Source organism: Chlorocebus sabaeus, chromosome 3, assembly GCF_047675955.1.
Source record: "Chlorocebus sabaeus isolate Y175 chromosome 3, mChlSab1.0.hap1, whole genome shotgun sequence".
Lineage (NCBI taxonomy): Eukaryota > Metazoa > Chordata > Mammalia > Primates > Cercopithecidae > Chlorocebus > Chlorocebus sabaeus.
This window is the reverse complement of record NC_132906.1, coordinates 57,417,829-57,438,519: the sequence shown is the minus strand read 5'-3', so window position 1 is coordinate 57,438,519 and position 20,691 is coordinate 57,417,829. Positions and strand designations below refer to the sequence as shown.

The window sequence follows — 20,691 nt, the reverse complement described above, 5'->3', positions numbered from 1 at the left end:
TTATTTATGTTGAAATTTATTGCTCAGAAGTAAATGACAGTCAAAAAAAGGTAAATGATAGATATTACTTCTATTTACTTATAAACCTTTTCAATGAGAAAATAAAATCTTTGATGATGAAGTACTTTGTGGTATAGTTTTTGTTCTTTGTTTCTCTTGTATTCAGTGAAAAAAATAGTATAATTATTCATTGTAGTTCATTATTGAAGTAACCTTACCATGACTTATTGATGACTTATGAGAATGTCTTTTATTCTGGATCCTGATTTAGACATATTTCTCTTTGTGTGTGCTAATTCCATTCCTTGTTTTCCTGTTGTGCCAGACAAGACACTGCTTCAGAATCAAGGTGATTGGAGGTCTAAATATTTTTATTTAAAAAAATTCACAGATTCTTCCAACTGCACATCATCATTAGTTTCAAAAGCAGTTTTGTTTGTCTCCTGAATGCATGCCATCGTTCTGAGTGCTCTGAGGTCTACATAGTAGGGAAAATGTGACCCTTGCTGTAATCAGAACGTGAATTACCATGTAAAATGTTGATTGCAAACAGAAATCCTGTTTCTACTCTATTCCATGCTGAAATTTCCTTAGAGCTGTGCTGTGGCCTTCAACCAAAGCCTAATTTTAATTTTAAATTAATAGAAGTGAATTTGCTAGTTAGGGTGTACATATATACCTAAGTGGACTTTATTCCAAATGCCAAGAAGATGCAGAAATGAGCATCCTAAAAGAAACATACTCACAAAATTGAATCTGCCTTTCAACTGAAGAAGACTCTTCATCTATTTCTGTTCACCTAAATTCCTGTCACCTTAGTCGCTTTGAGACACTGCTAAAGCCGTTCAGATCTCCCATTTGTCTGGACACAGGAAACACCTAGTTCCTTATTATGGAAGTGTGACCACATCTGTGTTGACATCTCTTGACTCACAGGCTTTTTCTGTGGTAAACATCCAGAATCACTGCTAACAACCATTACAAATAACTGTCCTCTGCTTTATTCCCGTTCTATATGTTGCTCTTATCATGAGTCCAGTGAAAAAGATACATGCCCATCTTCCTATTTGGGGCCACTATTTAGATTTCTTTGTAGCTAAAGTGAAAATGTTAAGTGTTGTGCTAGAATGAGATGTTCAAGGAGAAAAAACCCTCAGAAAATTATTTTGGCAACAATGATTAGATTAAAAAGTGACTTTTTTGAGACTTGTAATTGGCAAATCTCAGTTGTGGTTAGGTGTAAGACCATTTAGATAATACTTCTTACCTATTCTTAAAAGCCTAATGGAGGGCTGGGCGCGGTGGCTCAAGCCTGTAATCCCAGCACTTTGGGAGGCCGAGATGGGTGGATCACGAGGTCAGGAGATCGAGACCATCCTGGCTAACACAGTGAAACCCCATCTCTACTAAAAATACAAAAAAATTAGCCGGGCGTGGTGGCGGGTGCCTGTAGTCCCAGCTACTCTGGAGGCTGAGGCAGGAGAATGACGTGAACCCAGGAGGCGGAGCTTGCAGTGAGCCGAGATAGTGCCACTGCACTCCAGCCTGGGCGACAGAGCAAGACTCCGCCTCAAAAAAAAAAAAAAAAAAAAAAAAAGCCTAATGGAAATGTTAGTTCTGCCTTGTGTCCTTTATGTTTTGCTACAGGTATGGAATTAAGTCCGTCTATTACTTGAGAGATAATCTAGCCTACGATTTCCTTATTTTACATGTGGTTAGCTTGAACTCCAAAGAGCTTTTATATTTTGCTTGATTTTTTTTCAGCTTGGGTCATAAGGATATAAATAAACATATGAGATACCCAGATGTGTTTTAAATTCCAATGTACTGAACTTATTTTCTTAAAATCTGCAGTGTGTCGAGTTTAGGAAATAAAACTTTTTTTTTTTTCTCCTCCTTTTATCTACACGTTGTTCCACTGACTATCTCTTTTGACTCATAGGTCAAATACTATGTATTGATTTCCACTAGAATAGTTTAATCTCAATTTTATTTAATTAGTAAATATTTTCCATAGGATAACAGATGTGTATGCAGTTGAAAGCCAGAACCTATATAAACTGTTAGTGTACCTGATACAATTATGAGTTAAATTGTAGTGTGGATCCTGTAGAAAAAATATGGTTTCATTTCTATGTTGTTTTACTTAGCATTTCTTAAGGCTTACAAAGAGAAAGGTTTTTCAGCTTTCGGTTGACTAGTTGCTATCACACTAATCAAGTTTTGATATCTGTCTTATGTTGTAATTCATGGTGATTTAGATATAGATTTAGCCATTGTTTAGTCATTTATTTGGACTTTAGAGATAGAGTCTTGCTGTGTCATTCAGACTGAATTGCAGATACTGGGAGTTTCACCTGGGTGCCAGAGGGTTGGGGGACAGGAGGCAGGTTGCTGCTCAGCAGAACACCGCCTTTGTGAGACTGGTCCTGACAGAAGAGTTTACCTTTGTGCAAAGTGTATGTACGTTGCCCTGGCAGGAAGTAAAATACGACTACATCCTCCTTAAAGTTGAGTCTCTGTGAGTGGTCATTAGAGCACCTCCATTCTGCACAATAGTCAATGAATTCTTTTAAAGCAGGCAAGTAGGCGTTACAATTCTGTGTTAAAATAAGAAGTATGATGTTAATTTAAGAGTTGATCTGGTGAAGGCTATAACTGCTTGTTCAAGGATATGTTAAAAGACTATCTTGAAGCTTTGACAAGTTCATATTATAGCATTTGATGGATGCTATATACAAAGGACTTAGAAATAGCCTTCCTACCCTATATTGGGGAATATATGTAATATGGGATTTTTCTCTCCATATAAAGGCTTAATTTATGTTCACAAATTGTAGTTCTTAATTAATTGGTGAGTGGTAAGAGGGAGTATATATACAATATACCAGTCAAAAATGGGTGGAAGTTCTCCAAGTTATATTTCCTTCCTAGCTACTCATTTTTAACTTTGTGAATTTCTGATAGAGGTAATGCTGGCACAGAATACTTTTCCTGAATATGTGTCTTGGGAAGCAGTTTTATAATACACGTGTTTAGATTCCAAAATACAAAAGAAGAAGGAAAAAGATTCTATGGAAACATAAGGGAATGGTTATAATTTGCTTCATGATTTTAAACATGTAAAGATGATTAAGATGCCAGTGTCTGTATATTCAACTGTATTAAGGTGTTTTTTTATTTGGTCCTTCTATTTACAGTTAAAAGTATATACATTTTGGAATGTAATTATTTCAAAGCAAAGAAAAGGAAGTGAGACATTTACATAAGCGAGCACCTGATAGTACTCTGAAGTTATTTCTCTGTTGATATAAAATTAATCCATTAAAAAATGGACAGAGAAGTACCCAACACAGAGGCTTAGTGCTAATTGGAGACTTAATTTTTCACCAGAAATGCAGAGGATCCTGGGGATCCCAACAGCTTTGTTTTTGTGGTCCTATAGAGCTTTGTTCAGAACTAATGCAGAGTATTTATGCTGGCAGGATAAGCTGCAGTGCCTAATGTCTGTATTCTGGACCACCTAGGTTTGCATCCTGGCTCCTTCACTTTATTATCTGTGTAACTGTGGGCAAGTTACTGAGCCTCTTTCTACTTTAGTATTGTCACTAAAAATGGAAGTAGTAATGACACCTACCTTGTAAGGTTGCTGTAAGGATGAAATTAATTCCTATTTATAAAATGTTTAGAATAATCGATACCTGGCATGAAGTATATGCTGAGAGTCTTAGCATTATTATTATTACAGTAAACACTGCGTGTTGTTTTGTTTTTATTTTTACTCAAAAAGTAGACATTATGCTTTCTTATCTAAGTTTAATTAAAGGAAAAGTCAATATGATAACTAATATTGTAATAAAAAACAAACAAACCAAAAGAAATAAACTCCCCCCACCCCCATCCCAGTGTAGTTTCCAAGTTGGGTTATAGGAATTTTGATGCAGTGTTTCATTTGGTTTTGATTCTTGCAGTTGCCACCTTAAGAATGTCAGATTGCTGACTAAATGTAAATCAAACAGGAAACTGTTATAAGTTGCATAATTGCACTGACTGCTTAAATGTTTATTGGGAACTTGACTTCTGAATACAGATCTTCTCTTATTAAAAGCAGAGCTGCTTTTGCCTTTTCTCAGCAACCAACTGCATTTTCAAGATGTCGATTTTTAGTACAAGATAAAGGGTCAATGGTTTGTTCTGTAAGTTCTTTTCAGTATATTATTATCTTTTATTTTTACTGCTAATTTTTTGGCTTATAACTAGTCATTAAATTCCAGACATGGGAGAAAAATATGTCATTGGGCAGTTTATTCATATTATGGGATTTAAAATTTTAGGTTTATGAACTTTCTGAATATGTATCAGTGGGCTAACGTGAATACTGTATGCACCTCTTTTATAACATACTGCCCCCCCAAACTTTGTATTTTATAGACAATCATGAAACTGATATGGGTGCAGCTCAGTTTTATTTTTAGTACCTTCTAAACACTTGATATGTCATTGCAGTGAATTGGAAGGTGATTCTTACAAGCTGTATTAATTTCAGCATTAAAATATAAACATTTCAGAATCCTTTGATTTGGTCAACTCTGGTTTGTTAGAGCACTAAAAAAGTCAAGATAAATTAATATTTGTTGATCTTTTGCCCTGTTGGAGCATTGAAATAGTGCTTTTAAATAAGTATTTCATTTAGCTTTCAAAGCTTAAATTATAAATTAGATGCCTTTATATAGGAAAGGAATAACACTTACTAGAAAAAATATGCTTTTTGTTGTTTATTAACAGCATCATTGTCATGGTCAATACCTACCAGTGCCATCAACAGTTCAGAACACACTTTAGAAAAACAAAGCTATTAGGACTTGACTCCCAATAAAGGGTTTTAAGAAGGTAGATCTTTTATTTATTCCTGACATGTTAGCCTAGCCAATATTTTTGTCTGTTTCACTTAACCTTCAGAGTTAATATGTCATTTAGTTTTAGAAAATATTAATTTATTCAGTAGATATTTTTGAGTGCTTATTATTTGCCCATTACTACACTAGAAGCTAGAAATATACCTATGAACTGGGCATTTAGCAAATAACTGCCAGCAAGATCGTGTTACAAAAATGAAGATAATGAATACTTCAACAGTATTTATTGGGTTGTCACTATTATATATAGAACATTCGAATCATATTTTTAAAAGGGAAATACTTGCATTAATGTTTTCCAAAGTGCAAGTAAAAGAAAATATATATATTCAATATTTCAGGAATTTTTTTTTTTTTTTTTTTTGGTTTTGTTTTGTTTTGTGAGACAGAGTCTTGCCCTGTTGCTCAGGCAGGAGTGCAGTGACATGATCTCGGCCCACTGCAACCTCTGCCTCCTGGGTTCAAGCAGTTCTCCCACCTCAGTCTCCTGAGTAGCTGGGATTACAGGCGTGCACTACCGCACCTGGCTAATTTTTGTATTTTCAGTAGAGACAGGATTTTGCCATGTTGGCCAGGCTGGTCTCGAACTTCTGACTTCAAGTGATCCACCTGCGTCGGCCTCCCAAAGTGCTAGAATTACAGGTGTGAGCTACTGTGCCCAGCCCCAGGGAGTTTTTTAAAAAAATTTTTTTAGTTATAATTTTATTTTAAGATGGAGTCTTGCTCTGTTGCCTAGGCTGAAGTGCAGTGGCGCATTCTCGGCTCACTGCAACCTCTGCCTCCTGGGTTCAAGAGAACCTCGTACCTCCCAGGTAGCTGGGATTACAGGCGCCCGCCACCATGGCCAGCTAAGTTTTTTTTTTTTTTTTGTATTTTTGGTCGAGACAGGTTTTCACCATGTTGGCCATGCTGCTCTTGAACTCCTGACCTCAGGTGATCCGCCTACCTCGGCCACCCAAAGTGCTGGGTTTACAGATGGTGAGCCACAGCTCCTGGCCACTGCCTCAGGAATTTTGAACAATGGACACATATTAGGGTTATAATGTTATCCAAGATATATAATAACCAGAGTTTGACTATATTGAGATATATGTATCAAGTACTGTACTTTCTAAAATATCACATCATAATACTTACTGTCTGCACAGCAGCTCAGAAGTCTTTTTTTAACTTTAATTTAGTCAGTCCAGAAGTAATGTTTCCATAACACAGATCCAGACTAGAACTAACTGAATTGACTGAGTAAATAAAGATACGATAGGCAGTTGCTGAATTGCTCTTCTCACTATTAATTGCCTCAACACTATGGAGTTCCTTTGAGTATCTGAGGGTGGCTGTTCTAGCTGAGCTTTGTTTCTGACCTCAGCACTGACCTTTTTGATTCCATCAGAAGTCTTATACCTTCATTTGTTGGTATCATCACCTGTAAATATTGGTATCCTCATCGTTCTCTCAGGCAAATTTAGACTGTGAAACTTAAAAATGTAAGATATCCCTGCCACTAACAGCACCAATTATTGTGAGGTCTTCCAGCAGCAAACATAGTTGATCTCAAAAATAATTTTGAGTCATACTGACCTTTTTTTGCAGATAGGCCATCATAACTCAAAGTGGTGTTTTCTAGGAAATGAAATGTTTACAGTAGAGGAGCATTTCCCTATGCACTAATATAGAATGACGTGACACTCCTCCCTGCCCCCCCCCCCAAAAAAATTGAGGGAGGTGATTCTAGAGTCAATTTCAATAAGTTGGGGAATTTCTATACACTGTTTCCCTGTTGGAGAGGTACAATGCATGCCAGTGTATTAACGGTCTCTAACAAGTACTGCTATAAAGAAATCTGTTAACACTTTTTAACAGGCTGGGTGTGGTGCCTCATGTCTCTAATCCCAACATTTTGGGAGCTGAGACAGGAGAATTGCTTGAGCGCAGGAGTTGGAGACCAGAGTGGGCAGCACAGTGGGATCCTGTCTCTATGACGATTTTTTAAAACAAATAGCCAGGTGTGATGGTATGCACCTGTAGTCCCAGCTACTCGGGAGGCTGAGGCAGGAGGATCTCTGGAGCCCAGGAGGTGGAGACTGCAATGAGCTGTGGTTGTGCCACTGCATTCCAGCCTGGGTGAAAAAATGAGACCTTATCTCACAAAATGAATAAGTCAATAAAAATTTAAAAGATCTATTTTTTAACTTAGCCATCCAATCTTATTTGACCCCAGTTTTTTCTTAGTATATCACCTAGCAATAATCCCAAGGTTGACTGTTCTGCCTATATTCAGATTATCTTCTGCCATGATCCAACTATTGGTGGCTGACAATTCAGAGACAGATCTTAGCAGTCATAGGCAATTAGAAACAGTCTTTATTGACATGTTCTATAAGAGCTCTAACAAAAGCACTTTGTGAGCCTTTTATGGAATATTTACCTTGTTTTGAATAAGCTATTCATGTTATTTCCTTAGCAAAGCATGAGTTCATGACTTAAGCAACCTGTATTCCTCCTTATAAGTGCTTCTGTTCCTCAGATTAGAACTAGGACTGGTTGGCTGCTAAGGAATGAGTAGAAACAGGGGAGCTTCTCTTGACTGGGCTGTGGCCTAGATTGCTGTTTCCCCAGGATGTGGTGGCCTGGGTGACTAGTGTGCCTGGTGACGCATTGCTCCATGTTGCCTGTGGCTTGTGCTTGCCCGTGATGGAACTTGTGAATGGCTTGTGCTACCAGTTGGTTGTAAAGTGCCATGATGTGCAGCTCTCCTTACAAGTAGTATGTTTATTTGCTTTCAACAGTGATGGAGAAGGGAGGAAAAGGACCTCGTCTACCTGCAGCAATGAGTCCCTAAGTGTGGGAGGAACCTCTGTCACTCCTCGCCGGATCTCCTGGCGGCAGCGCATTTTCCTCAGGGTTGCTTCTCCCATGAACAAATCATCCTCAGCAATGCAGCAGCAAGGTCTGTGTGGTGCTTCCCAAGGAATTCACCCCTATAAGTGTCAGAAATTGGCTAATGGAATGCAAATGCTGTGTATAAAGAGATTTAAGTGATGACAGTGTAGAAATAACTTTCTGTATGTGACACAGTGGTTTCTCTTTCAGGTACCATTAGAAAACATTAGACAGTCAATACCTGATGGTTGAATGAATGAATGAGTGAGAAAGTTTCCAAAAACCTGTACTTGGGCCTACTCCACAAGGTAGAGGGAACTATGATAGTGCTAGGAAAGAAGTCATGTGTCCTTTTTCTTTCTTTTCTTTTCTTTTTTTGCCCCAGAGATCAGGCCTTGCTCTGTTGCCCAGGCTAGGGTTGCAGCAGTGTAATCATAGCTCACTGTAGCCTTGAACTCCTGGGCCCAAGCAATCATCTTGCCTCAGCTTCCAAAGATCTTTCTATTAGAAAAGCAACATAGCCTTTTATAAGAGCCACACATAAAACAAACTGATGTAGAAATATTGAGCAATAAAGGAATGTATACAATACACTAGGCAAATACTAAGCAAAAGAGAGCACAGGCAGCTCTTTTTGAGTAATTGACTTATTAAATTAAAGCCAAAGCATCCAAAGAGGCAAAGCACATGTAATAGTAAACAAAAAGATAGAACAATCATGAGAACATACATAATGATGTAATTTTGAGAGCTAGAAAATAACACCTAAAAGAATTCTGGAGTGAAATCACTAAATTAATAGCTCCCATGGGAGATTTTAACATATTCATCTTTAGAAATTAAACATAAATAGTATTTGAGTAACACAAATAAATAAGCTTGACTTAATATTTATACAGAACTTTGCTTCCTATAGAGAAAACTCACTAATTTTTAGCACACTTGGAACATTCATAAAATGTAATTATGTACCTGTCCACAAAGATTTTTAAGTAAATCATTTTGAAATTCAGATAACCATAATCGTTTACACAAATATTATCTGACCACAATGCCAAAAAAAGAAAGAAATCAAGGATTAGAAGACAAGTAGAATGACATGTGTTTGGGAATAGAAAACTACTCTTGGAAGCTAGTAGGAAGAAAATTCGATGATTAGAGTCTTACCTATTAAAATGGATTTAGGGAGCCGTTAAAAGCCATGAATATGTTTATATAAAATCAAGAATGCCAAAAATTAGTTATACTGAGTGTTCAACTCAAAAAGCTAGTTTGAGCCAGGTATTAAAATTTTAAAACAACAACAGGAAAACATATGGAAGTAAATAATAAAAGTAAAGGCAGAGGTCAATGAATAAAAACAAAAATAGAAGGAAACAACTGGTATTAATAAAGATGAAGTTAACTCTGCCTGAGATGGTCAGAAAAAGCTTCACAGAACATGAGACATTTATTTAAACTCATTGCTGAAGAACCGTGCTTTAGAAAGAAGGAATGACGAAGCTCTGGAGTCATTTGAGTGAACTTTTCAGATCAGAGAATCATGAGAAATTCAGCATGATGGATGCAAAGAATGGGAGATTGATATATGATACTAGAAATCTGAGTGGAGACCAGAATCTGAAGGGACTTAAATGTTAGTCCCAATTTGTTCTTGGGATATAAGCAACCATTGAAATGTTTTAAGAGATGTGATTATGGTTGTTAATAGGAAAATCATTGGCAGTAGGAAGGGAGAGAAAGTCACCTGTTATGGGAGTGTTGCACATGGAATGCTGCACAGCCATGAAAAAGAATGAAATCATGTCCTTTGGAGCAACATGGATGTAGCTGGAGGCCATTATCCTAAGAATTAACACCGGAGTAGAAAACCAAATACTGCATGTTCTCACTTATAAGTGGGAGTTAAACAATGAGTACACATAGAAACAAAGAAGGGAACATTAGACACTGGGACCCCCTTGAGGGTGGAGGGTGGGAGGATGAGGATTGAAAACTACCTCTCAGGTACTGTGCTTACTACCTGAGTGGTGAAGTCATTTGTACATCGTACCCCAGAGTCACATAATTTCCCCATGTAGCAAACCTGCACATGGACCCCTTGAACCTAAAATAAAAGTTGAAAAAGAAAAAGAAAAAGGTGTTGCAGGAGGAGTGAGCAGACGGAGTACTGTGCTCAGCCAGGAGAGACCCAGCATTGCTCACTGGCTCTGCTTCTGATGGATTCTGATGATCGATGTAGACCTTTGGAGATCACTGATCCCTAGCCACTTAATTTGCTTGTTCCTCACAGCCAGAGAATATACGTAAGTAAATTGCAGAAGTGTTGGACTCAGGAGAGGCCAGTTAGTTTGGGGGCACCTATTTTACAGAGCTCTCTGGGTAGAAAGAAGAAGTGGTGAAATGACCTATGCTTTTGTTTCATCATGACAGGGAAATCTAGAAGGGGAATTCAGTCTAATGAATTCGCTTAAATATTAGCTCCAGAAACTAAGTTACGGGGAAAGCAGCTTTGTGACATTTTTAAGTGTAGAAGATCAGATGAGAATGTGAATTCTACAGAAACTTGTGTAGTCTAGGTTACTGCTAAGGAATGCCTCTCACTGTGTTCTTCTCGGCAGATGGATTGGACAGGAACGAGCTGCTGCCACTGTCCCCTCTCTCTCCAACCATGGAGGAGGAACCACTGGTTATATTCCTGTCTGGGGAGGATGACCCAGAAAAGATTGAAGAAAGAAAGAAATCAAAAGAACTGAGGAGCTTGTGGAGAAAAGCTATACACCAACAAATCTTGTTGCTTCGAATGGAAAAAGAAAACCAGAAACTTGAAGGTTAGCCATTCTAACAGATTAAATGCTATGATGCTATGATTGAAGGGTGTAGGTTAAACCTACCTTTCTCTTCCCATACATGCCATCTGCACTCAGTTTTGGACTGTATGCACACTTTAAGAAGAATATCTGCTGATTGTAATTGTTGATTTCCATTTTGTGAGGTGGTTATAACATGGGAAAAGTCAGCTTAAGATATTTGTGGTTTTGTTTTAAATGGGTTTGTATTTTAAATAGATTTAAGACATAAGAAACCCTTTGAGTATATTTAGGTAAAATAGAATGTAGATAATATGGAATCAATATATTTGATGTGTCTGAAAGTTTATTATCTTAGTGTCACTTCTAAAAAATCCTTAAATATGAGAAAGTACATTTTTTCTTTGAATGTGATTTTCAAGTTTCAGGTTAATTACATTCATAATGGGAGAAATATGCCTACTTCAAATAAATTCTACTTACATTGTATTCAATTTAAATATTTAATTGTAATTATCTGTTATCAAGCCAAATCTGTTCCTATTTTTTGTTAATGCTTTGTAAATTTTCTATTTAACAAAATTATATTCAAGTTATTATATTTATAATCAAATAATTTATAATAGATTTTGTACTGTTTGTGGTGGTTTATTGCTAAGTTTATGATTACCAAATGCTTTGGAATGTGTTTTTCAGCCTTTGAAAGAATGATGTAATTTACTCCAGTACTGATAGAACCACATATAAGGAGATGCTAAGAAATCCAAAAAATGTATACATTTCATTCTTTTGGGAAAATCACTTAACCTGAAGGGGCCTCATTTTTACACTTGTAAAATGAAACACTTAACCTAAGTGGTCCGTTTGACCTTTAAGATTATTGGCACAAGTATAATTTAAGTATTTCTCTCACTTGCTTTTATTTTGTTGTCTTTCCTAAAGCTTTGTTAGTGCAGGTATTCCACATTGCTGAGTTTATCATTTACCTTAAAATTCCTGTTACTACACCTATGATGCAATTCAATTTTTTATTTTAACAATATGTAGTTTGCAAGAGCACATTTTTAAAAACTGCTGTTGGCGGAGTGAAAAGTACATAGGATTTTAAATATCCTTTGGAAATATATCCTCTTTTCTTTAAAATTAAAGACGCTATTAATTGTCATTAGCATAATTTTAAAAGTTCAGTGCGATAAATGGTCTGCTCACTTGAGGTTTCACAGGTTTCAAAAGAAATTGAATTCTTAATTGTAAGCAAGTGGTTATATTTGAACTAACTCAGGAAAATAGGTTGAAAAAAAGAAGATGGTCATCATTCCTTCAAAAAATTTAATGCATGAAACTATATTTCACTTGGGAGTATGTACAAATAAAATCTGATATTAAATATCAAAGGATAGTTTCAGAATCATAGACTATTTGAAATAGAAATAGTCTTAGAGATTACTTAGCTAGATTCTTCATTCTACAGCAGTAGTGACTGGCTCGGGGAAGGGAGGGAATTAACCTAAGGTCAAATAGTGACATGTTGGCAGAGCAAGTACCAGAACTCAGGTTTATTCATCGTGGTTCTCGGGCTTTCCCCAGCACCCCACAGTATTTCTCAGCTATGTAAATATAAGGAAATGGAATGTTTTACATAAATGGCTGCATGTGTATTCTGAGGTCAGTTATATTCTCTGATTTTACAGGGTAAGAAAGGAGGTGACATTTAGAATACATTCTCAGAAACCTTTATCGGTTCTGTTTCTCAGCCAACGTAACAGAGATAAAAAATAGTTTAAACTATGAAAATTCTAACCAATGGATAATTATTTCTTGATAGTTCTTTAGTCTTTTCTAAACAGTTAAGGGTAGATATTAACTGTCCCGATTCACCATTTTATCCTCAGGGTGTGCTGCTGGTACATAAGCAGATTCTTATGATTATTTTAAATGAACAATAATCTAGAGAAGATTAGAGAAAAACTCTAAGGAAGTAAGTTTTGTCCATAGTGAAGAAAATAATTAGTAAAGTTATATATAGGAGTATATTTGTTTTTAGCCCTAATAAACCCACACTTTAAAAAAAATTATTTGGTTATCAGAGAAATATAAGGCAAATAGCCAAACAGCCAAGCTAAACCGTGTTAGAAAGCCATCTATGGTATCCGGAAGGAATAGTTTTGTACTGCGACTTATCTTTAGATTATGTCTGGACTTTTAAGTAAGAATTTTTACTGCCTTGCTTGAATAACAGTTTGTTATAAGATATTTTAAGTCTTTTGAAATGGTTTCAAACACACTAAGTAAAGAGTAACTTTCATTCTGCTGTTGTTTTTGTGCTGTCGAGGACTTGGGATGCATGACAAAGATTTGTGTTGCAGGAGGTAAGGTGGCCAAGCGCTGTGAGCATGCGTGAATACAGATTGCTCTGAGACGTTCCTGTCCACCGTGATCCTAATGAAGAGAAGAAGTATACTCTTGTGTCCGCTCTTCCTTCTCTTTTCAAATGCATTTTTCATGATAAAGACCAAATCAAGATACTGGTTGCTTTTATAGACATTTATTTTAATGAGCTCTGGGCATGTATGTTCGACCATCAAATTAGAGATAATTATTTATTATTTAAAAAATAGAATTAGTGTTAACTTCAGTGAAAGGGATTTTCCTTTTTAAGTTTATTACAAATGAACACAGGAGAACTGGGCACAGTGGCTCACACCTGTTCTTTGGGAGGCTGAGGTAGGAGGATTGCTTGAGGCCAGGAGTTTAAGACCAGCCTGGGCGACATAGCGAGACCCCATCTTTACAAAAAAGTTTGTCAAGTTAGCCAAGTGTAGTGGTGCATGCCCATAGTCCCAGCTACCCAGGAGGCTGAGATGGGAGCTCAGGAGGTTGAAGCTACAGTGAGCTATGATTGCACCACGGCATTCCAGCTTGGGGTACCGAGGGCGACCCTGTCTCTAAAAAGCAAAAGCAAAAACAAACAAAAGAGAAAATAACAAACACAGGAACACATAAGCTAGTTTTATTAGTTATTAAGGGCAGTGTGGATAACCCTGGAAACAGTTATAAAAATGTATCATGTTATCATGGTGATATATTTTTCAAATCAAGATTAGCATGAGTCTTTGCTCATGTATGGCACATATAAAATATTAACACTTCAGTGGTGTTTAAGATGATGTGAACTATCATTTCCTAGGCTATCCATCACATTTGTCAAAAAAAAGGAAAATTATAGAATGATCAACATGGTTTACTTTTTATGCTTAGCAGAGTTACCATATGTAAGATACAGAGTAAAACCTCCTTGGGAAGTTATTCCTCATTTTTTTCTCACATGAAATGACTCAAAGCTTGAGACCCTTTCATGTATCCTCAATTTGTTTTAAATTTTCTTTTTAAGATATACTACCAGTTAATTCCTGAAAGTCATTTGGTATGGTTTTACAAATACAATCAAATGTTTAAAATTTTACATTTTAAAAACACATTGGTCTTACGTAAATTCTTTTTTCCTTAGCAAGCAGAGATGAACTCCAGTCCAGAAAAGTTAAATTAGACTATGAAGAAGTTGGTGCATGTCAGAAAGAGGTCTTAATAACTTGGGATAAGAAGCTGTTAAACTGCAGAGCTAAAATCAGATGTGATATGGAAGATATTCATACTCTTCTTAAAGAAGGTATTTGGGATAATCTCAATAATTTTTGTTTTTTAAAGGAAAACCTGCGGGATTTTTGTTTGTTTGTTTGATTTGTGGAGCTCAGATGTAATTTTGCCCTTGTGTTTTGCTTAGTAAAAAAAAAAGAAGTAATTTGTTTCTTCTTGTAGTTTAGTGACTGTCTCTGAGGAGGTAGCACAAACCTATTTTCAGCTTGGTGGTGGTGTTTACCAAGAAAGAAAGGCATGCATTGATACAAATCTTTGATCACTGCCATAAAATTATTAATAATTCAGTCTTCCAAACTTGGCTCATTTTCATCATTTGGTCAGAAGTATTCATTTACATATATGTGTATATTTACATGAATGTGTATATATACCTGTATGTATTTATGTAGAGAGAGACTTATATTCTGGCTAAGTAATCAACCACTTTTCTTTCATCCATTCATTTCTTCACTAATTTTGGAGAAGTTGCTTTTATTTAGCCATTATATTGCATTTATTCTTTTATTGCTGCTATGCCATATAAGATGCCTGATATTTAAGAATTCTAAATTTAAAAATAAAATGAATAAGTCAACTTTTAGTTGCAGTTTCTGTGACTCACATTAAATATGTTAAAATTAGAATCTCCATAGCCTACATAAACTGTGGATGTAAAATAAAAATTCCAAAATACCCAAAGAAATTCTATCATGAATGTTGTTTTAAAAGCCTATGCCAATGTGTGAGACTGTTGAACCGCAGTTAAGTTTAAATTAAGATAAGAGTTATTTTGAAAGCTGCTTCGTTGACAAACTTAATATAGTGTTCTTTATCCTTAGAGATATGGAAATCCTAAAGATTTTTATTGAATGCTTTATTTGGGAGACACAATAATGGTTAACAGAATGTCTGTGAGATGTGGATTTTTTGAAATGATTTTCAAAGGTATTTTAGGAGTGCTTATCTTCCCATTTCTTATTGGATACAGTTTAAACTTCTTGGCCCTGTGCCCAAGGCCTTTGTATTAGTCCATTTTTAATCTGCTGATAAAGACATACCCGATACTGAGTAGTTTCTAAAGAAAAAGAGGTTTAATGGACTCACAGTTCCACGTGGCTGGGGAGGCCTCACAATCATGGTGGAAGGTGAAAGGCATGTCTTACGTGGAGGCAGACAAGAGAGAAAATGAGAACCTAGTGAAAGGGGTTTCTCCTTAACAAACCATCAAATTTCATGAGACTCACTACCACAAAAACAGTATGGGGGAAACTGCCCCCATGATTCAATTATGTCCTACCAGGTCCTTCTTACTACATGTGGGAATTATGGGAGCTACAATTCAAGATGAGATTTGGGTGGGGACACAGCCAAATCATATCGTTCTTCTATAATCTCTCCTTCCTCCTTTCTGATCTAATTTTTTTATCTCTCCTTACCTTGTATTGTATCCTCTGGAGACACTGAACTGTTATACTTTGAGCACTGATATGTCCTTTGCGATTTCTTGCATGGAATGTTCCAGTCCTCCCTACTCTCCTTCTTCCTTACTTCTCTACATTCTCATTTCCCATCTCCCTTTCTTTCCACCCCATCCTCTTCTCACTCCTCTTTCCTCCGCCCTTTCCTCTGGTCCTCTCCTGGAGTGCCTGCTGCCTGCACTTTAAGCCCAGAGCATCCTATTATCCCTCAGGTCCCTCAAATATTATTTCCTCAGAGCACCACCCCTGACCCCCCAAAAAATCAATTCATTGTACTTTATCATTATTTTTCATGATTAATTATACTTAATCATAATTTATAGTTTAATAATCATGTATGTATTTGTTTAATGTTTTTCTTACCCCACCACTGCACACCTAGCACCTAAGAGAGTATCTTGCACTTGTCACTGAATGAATGAATGGATGAATGAATGAATGAATGAGATGATTTTCCTGAGAATGGATTTATTCATCACTCAATGATGAGGCGTCCTGACTGCCTTGCTTTATTCTCTGCTACATACTGGATGCTCAATAAATGTATGTTTGACTGGAATGATGTTGCTTTTTGTACATTTATTATTGGATGGATAATAAAACTGCCCACTCATGTTATCAGTGATTCATTTAGTGGGCTGATAGTTACCTTCTAAAAATGACATTTTCTATGCTGTCATTCATTCCTTCAACAAATGCATAAGCAGCAAGGGATATTCTTGGATTTTATCATACAGAGATGAAAATATGCTTGCTGTTCTCAAGGACCATTTAAGTAGGGAAAAGAGACAAAACTTCAATGTAGAGCTAACTGCAGTCTAATAAGGTAATGTTACAGTATGAGTCAAATAGTATGTGAAAAGGGACTGATTACATCTGGAGATGTTAGGGAGAGCTTCAACAGAAAAGGTGGCACTCAAGCTCTTTCATGAAAGATGACTAGACGTACAATGGGTAATCAAGTGAGGGAGCTTGGAATTCCCTAAAGGCAACAGTAGGTGCTAAAAACTGGAGAAGTGGAAATGACCACAAGCGTCTAGTATACATCAGGGACTGGGAAGTAATGGTGCTTAGAAAGGTAGTTTGGAGCTATATTGTAGAGGCCTCATAAATCATGCCAACGAGCCTCAGTTTCACCTATCGGACAATAATACTTTCAGCTTGTACAAACTCTGGCATTCATTCAGAAGAGATTACTGCCATTAAGCCTTTCCTTAACCAGCTGGAGCAAAGGAACCCATTGCAGATTCAATCTTTCCAAACTGAAAACTCCTAGTGAGTGAAATAAAGTTGCCTGCACTGTGCAGAGTTGAATTCTGTCCCTCCCAGTGCTTACTTCATTTCCCTTGGCATAAAAAACATAGTCATAGTGTCCTCAAACTGCTTGGGATACATTTTGGTGTTGAAGCATAATAGAGTTAATGTTTTATTATATGTGCTAAGCATTTTCTTCTCAAAGCCCCAATGTTGTTCTGGAGCATGTCAGTTACACCTTCTTATTGTTTACTACTTTTATTATTTCTTTTTTTTTTTAGACAGAGTCTCACTCTGTCTCCCAGGCTGGAGTGCAGTGGTGCGATCTCAGCTCACTGCAACCTCCGTCCCCCAGGTTCAAGCCATTCTCCTACTTCAGCCTCGCGAGTAGCTGGGATTACAGGTGCATGCCACCACACTCGCTAATTTTTGTATTTTTAGTAGAGGCAGGGTTTCGCTATGTTGGCCAGGCCAGTAACAAACTCCTTACCTCAAGTGACCCGCCTGCCTGGGCCTCCCAAAGTATTGGGATTACAGGTGCAAGCCACCATGCCTGGCCTATTCTTTCATTTTTAATGCCCATATAAGAATGCTATTTGATTCTCTATTATAAAGTTACTTGTTGATGACAAATATTTAGAGTTGTAAATTAGGATTAGCTTTTGTTGCTATCCTCAAGCCAAATAAAGAGTGAAAATAGGCAGCAATACACTTTGGGATACACTTTAGGATACTTTTGGGAATACATGCCTCTGAAACCAGACTTTTGGAGTGCTAATTCTAAACTGCCACTTCCTAGCCATGTGAACTTGGGGCAATTACTTCATCTCTGCCTCAGCTTTCTGTCTATAAAGTGGGCCTAATAGTAATTGCCTACCTTACAGTTGAGTTGTTTTCTGAGTGCATGTGCTCTGTAGCTAGGCACCCTCAATAAATGTTTGATTAATGCCCAGTCAGCGATGGGTGATGTTGTTGTTAATGTCGTTATTGTTAAGTGTTGTGTGAGGGTTTTCTTTTGCAAGACATCGGGAGCTATAGGATTAAGCTTGTCAAAATACACTCCTGTCAATCGTATTGCGTGGTCTTAGGGTGGCGTGCAGTACACACAGCTGCCTGTTTACCAGAATTACATAGTGAAGCAACTGGGACAGCTGGGATCTAACAACTTCATTCCGGAGCTCAAGGCCTTGGTTATTTATCTCCTTGATTGTAGGAGTTCCCAAAAGTCGACGAGGAGAAATTTGGCAGTTCCTGGCTTTACAGTACCGCCTCAGACACAGATTGCCTAATAAACAACAGCCTCCTGACATATCCTATAAGGAACTTTTGAAGCAGCTCACTGCTCAGCAGCATGCGATTCTCGTGGATTTAGGTATGTTTAGCCTGCGGATTATAATTTACAAAAGTAAACAGCTGATCCTTCTGTTGAGTTGTTTTGGTTTTTGTTTGTTCTTGGGGCTGATAAACAGCACCTGTTGGCATATGCAGAGCCATTGACTTTGTCCTTTACTGAGGGCAGGTTGGCCGTATTCCTGATTGATGATCCAGTAAACGCCTGCGTATTAAATGAAGTTTTCACCCCAAAACTTTGCCTCTGCAAAGGGAGCCATCTTATATTTAAATTATTATAAAGGTCATATTATGGGGTGCTCTCAGTTACTGCATTTTGAACAACTGACTTTTTAGGGCAGATAGTTGTATTTTAATCAATGCTGGTTTTGAAACGGCTTAGAATAGGTTAAAAATTTAACAAAGGTATACTAGGTATTCCTGGACACATTGCTGAAAATAATCCTTTATATATCACTTTTAAAAGCAACATGATAAATGGTTATGTTGGTGGAAATTATGACTATACACCTATAGGGTGAGTGAAGCATTAGTTGGGCTAATAGGGTAGGAGTAGGTACTCATGGCCTGAGGGAGAATTTCCAGTGACAGAACCATAAGGCAGTCTTTTTTATTTATTTATTTATTTTGAAATGGAGTCTCCCTCGTCAACCAGGCTGGAGTGCAGTGATGCTATCTCGACTCACTGCAAGCTCCGCCTCCCAGGTTCATGCCATTCTCTTGCTTCAGCCTCCCGAGTAGTTGGGACTACAGGTGCCCACAACCACGCCCGGCTAATTTTTGTATTTTTAGTAGAGACGGGGTTTCACCGTGTTAGCCAGGATGGTCTCAATTTCCTGGCCTCGTGATCCGTCCGCCTCAGCCTCCCAAAGTGCTGTGATTACAGGCGTGAGCCACCGCGCCCAGCCAGCAGTCTTCTTAAATGCTGATTTTCATATAACTTGTGGAAATAAAAAGGCTTTGATTTTTAGAAGTTATATTGTGTCTAATTTTTCTCTAATATACTTTATTATTTAAAAATGTCTACATTATTAGATTAAATATTATACATTGGCATTTGACCACTTTATTTGTACTCCTGAAAGTTGATATATGTCAGGTGGCCAGATATGTTATTTGGGCCCATTTGGGAAAATACAAGATTACCTTATGTTTGGGGTCATCTTATATTAGGGCATATGAAAAATCATTAACCAAACCCTAGTTTTTAACCTCTATTCCTTTTGGATGACAAATAGCTCTTGTTGGGAAAGGACCCAGCTCAGTTAATTATTTTTTTGAGCCCAGCAGAGTTAAAAAGGGGTTTTACAGAGAAACTGAAAATGAGTTTTTGTGCTGATTGTGCCACTAATTGTGGTCTTAGACATATTACCTTGCTTCTGAGTGTCAATCCTCTCTACTAAGTGGGGGCATTGAACAAGGCAGTCCCTGTGTTCCCAAGCAAATCTGTGGTTCTCTGACCACAAATTGGTGATACAATCAGGGGTAGTCATGATGTCCTATTAAGGAGAGAGAATGAGATCATATTACAGTCAGACAAAAATGGAGCTAGAATCAAGTTAATGGATAGAAAGTGCATTTATAGTTTTCCTTAGTAAAAAATTTAAGTGAGAAAATGAAACCATCATTTAAAAAATTGCTTATTTGGCTCTACTTGTAGCCATCTGTGTTTCTTCAGCATGCAATTGTTATTTTCTCATATCTTCCTCTTACTGGCTCTGCAGAATTAATCTTATTGGTTCCTGGAAAAAAAAAATCATTTTTAAGCGTATGTGGGAGAAAACATTTTAAAACCTGGCCCTCTTGGAAGTTCTAACTGACATGAGTAATCGTTTCACAGGGACGCTAACATCTCCCTTCATTTTTGTGGCACTAGGAAAGTCCCATACCGGTATACACAGCTGTGATGTGAAGATGGGTTTGTTTCTGGGTATAGAACTCTCCTTTTAGTGATACAGGACTCACATTGCCAGCTCAAGTGTCTCGGTGGTAATTTTATACCTAGAGGTAAATTTTAGAGGGGTATTTATTTGAAATTGACTTGACTTGACCCTTTATTTTCCTTGATATTTTTAGATGTTGAAAAAGGAAAGTGGTTTGCATGGCTCATGGAGGTATTTTAAGAGCAAAGAGCAAAATATAGTTGAAAAAGAAGTTTTTTTCTGAGTGATAGTCTGAATGTAAAGCCAAACAAACCCAAAAAGTCCCTCCAGTGTCATATTATAAGAAAAGCAGAAATAAATCTGTTTATAGACTATGAAGATTTTCTTTTAAATAATATAGTATCTCTTATAGACTTCTGGTTTCATTTAGAAGGTAATCGTTATATGAATTAGAATTTGCCTTGCTTTATATAGTCAGAATAAA

The 20,691-nt window shown here is 37.0% G+C and overlaps 1 protein-coding gene across 4 annotated transcripts in view; it reads left to right on the top strand.

Annotated features, from left to right (window-relative positions):
- Window positions 1–20,691, top strand: part of TBC1D4 (TBC1 domain family member 4) — a 208,820-nt gene that overhangs the window by 172,685 nt on the left and 15,444 nt on the right. For all 4 annotated transcript variants that reach the window (XM_038007739.2, XM_073014394.1, XM_073014393.1 and 1 more), the window contains exons 11-14: window positions 7,703–7,863; window positions 10,418–10,627; window positions 14,115–14,273; window positions 18,188–18,346. In XM_038007739.2, the coding sequence (XP_037863667.2) occupies window positions 7,703–7,863; window positions 10,418–10,627; window positions 14,115–14,273; window positions 18,188–18,346 (689 nt within the window). The remainder of the gene's footprint in view (window positions 1–7,702; window positions 7,864–10,417; window positions 10,628–14,114; window positions 14,274–18,187; window positions 18,347–20,691) is intronic.